Genomic DNA, 2,500 nt, shown 5'->3' with positions numbered 1-2,500 from the left:
GACTCTGACTTGCACAGCCACCAACCCGCAGGTGGCAGACTACTCCCTCGTGTCCTCTCACACCATCAATGTCTTGTGTAAGTAACACGGGCGATGTTCTGCCTTGTTCGTGGCTTCCCTAACTACCTATCAACAGCATATATGACTGACATTCAATTTCATTTGTCAGTACCCATCAGTGGTGTCCTTAACTACACATCAATTTCACGTCTAACTGCCCAGCAATGTCTTCCTTAACTACACATCAATATCATATATAACTGTCCAACAATGTCTTCTCTAACTACACGTCAGAACTATCTGTAACTTCCCATCAATGTTTTCCTAACTTCACTTCAATATCATATCTAACTATCCATCAATTTCTTCCCTAACTACACATCAATGTCATTTCTAACTACCTTCCGGGTATCTACGTAGTTCCCACCTTGGACATATTTACTTACTCCACATGACAGGATTTCGCCAAGAGGTGTACATAGTCATTAACTCCTCCGACAGTACGAGGGATCCTCTAAGAATATGATAATATAGGATTAAATATTCAGATATTGTGTAAGTGTACCATATGCAGGCGAGGAGTCACAATAACGTGGCTAAAGTATGTTGACCAGACCACACACTAGAAGGTGAAGGGACGACGACGTTTCGGTCCGTCCTGGACCATTCTCAAGTCGATTGTGATAATCGACTTGATAACTTGATAATCGACTTGATAATGTGATCATTGACATTATCACACAATCGACTTGAGAATGGTCCAGGACGGACCGAAACGTCGTCGTCCCTTCACCTTCTAGTGTGTGGTCTGCTCAACTTAAGTGTACCATACTCACCACACTACACCCTGGTACACTGTGTTCCTTAACGCTGTCATTATTTAGAGCATGGGGGAATACTAACCTGTGTAGGAAATAGGGTACAAACATGGAAACAGATGTTAGAAGTCATCATTTGCCTGTAAGAAGTTCAACTCTAGACAGTTGTTATGAGATATGAATTTCCAGTTAGAAGTCTAGATCTTACAGAACTTACATTTGCATATAATTATTCATTTTAATTTAAATTAAGCTGCAAGTTAAGCCACAAATTAGTATAAGGATCATTGGAGAAAGTAAACTCACACCTCAAGAGACACTCCATTGTCAGACACCGTCAGCTCTGTCCTTATTAGCAGTAAAGAAAATTATTATTTAACATAAATTACACAATGAGACGGGCCCTCAATACGATGATTATATGAATATATAATATTCATATAATTCATATAATATTCATATAATATAATATGAATATAATTTTCAAACGAGGAGTCACAATAACGTGGCTGAAAAATGTTGATTAAACCACACATTAGAAAGTGAAGGGACGACGACGTTTCGGTCCGTCCTGGACCATTCTCAAGTCGATTGTGATAATCGACTTGATAATGTGATAATCGACATTATGATGACCAGACCACACACTAGAATGTGAAGGGACGACGACGTTTCGGTCCGTCCTGGACCATTCTGAAGTCGATTGTCTCAAATCGACATTATCACAATCGACTTGATATCGGTCCATGACGGACCGAAACGTCGTCGTCTCTTCACTTTCTAATGTGTGCTTTGGTCAATATTCATATAATTTCCCTTATAAGAAAACTACAGTTACAGATACTGCAGTTATTAAATAATGTGAAGACTTCAAAGACTCTTCCACATAACATGATGAGAGTCAATGTTGACCTCTAGTCAAAAAAAAATTTTTTATGGTTAAAAACGACATTTACTCTCGCTCAGCTCCAATTAAAACGCTCTAAAAAAATACATTTTCCGTCTGAAACGTTTGACCTTCTGTATAAAACCATCAACTTGGCTTTCATCCTAATTATTCAACCAGAATAACAATAGTTGGTACAAAATATACGAAATATATCTCTCACAATGAAATATTATCAAAACGAAAATAAAGAGCGAGCAATGTAGCGAGAATTACACTGATTGCTTTAAAATATGACATTAATCCTGCACTAAAATATATTCAGATCTCGAATTGAAAGAGAAGTGCAGGAAGTTGAACATATTTAGTTAATAATATTCCCAGCAGTACAGGTCACGTTTTTGGAAATATTAACTGAAAACATTTGTAGAAATATTGATGAAAATTTGCTAGAACTCCCACAGAAGCATTACTAGAGAAATAACTAGAAATATACCATGAAAAATTGTTGGAAACACAATCGACTTGATAATGGTCCAGGACGGACCGAAACGTCGTCGTCCCTTCACTTTCTAGTGTGTGGTTTGGTCATCATTGCTGGAAACATTTCTAAATACATCAGTCTTTAAAAAAGTATGTCTGTCAAAGGTGTTGGGCCAAACGCTTGGAGCTAGCCTAATTAAATTTTTCAGGATTTCTGGTTGAGTTGGTAGTGCCATCAGGTCAGCCCTTATACTCAGCTTGAAGAGTTGTGTGTGTGTGTGTGTGTGTGTGTGTGTGTGTGTGTGTGTGTGTG

General features: G+C 38.0%; 1 protein-coding gene across 1 annotated transcript in view; it reads left to right on the top strand.

The window, feature by feature from the left end:
* Nucleotides 1–2,500, top strand: part of LOC123751765 (nephrin) — a gene marked incomplete at its 3' end in the record, with an annotated part of 113,997 nt that overhangs the window by 92,066 nt on the left and 19,431 nt on the right. The window contains 1 exon segment of the mRNA XM_069307218.1: nt 1–77. This exon segment is cut by the window's left edge and continues 68 nt beyond it. Within this exon segment, the coding sequence (XP_069163319.1) occupies nt 1–77 (77 nt within the window).

Source organism: Procambarus clarkii, chromosome 59, assembly GCF_040958095.1.
Source record: "Procambarus clarkii isolate CNS0578487 chromosome 59, FALCON_Pclarkii_2.0, whole genome shotgun sequence".
NCBI classification, from domain to species: domain Eukaryota; kingdom Metazoa; phylum Arthropoda; class Malacostraca; order Decapoda; family Cambaridae; genus Procambarus; species Procambarus clarkii.
Note: the sequence above shows the minus strand (reverse complement) of the source record. Positions and strands in the feature narration are given on the sequence as shown.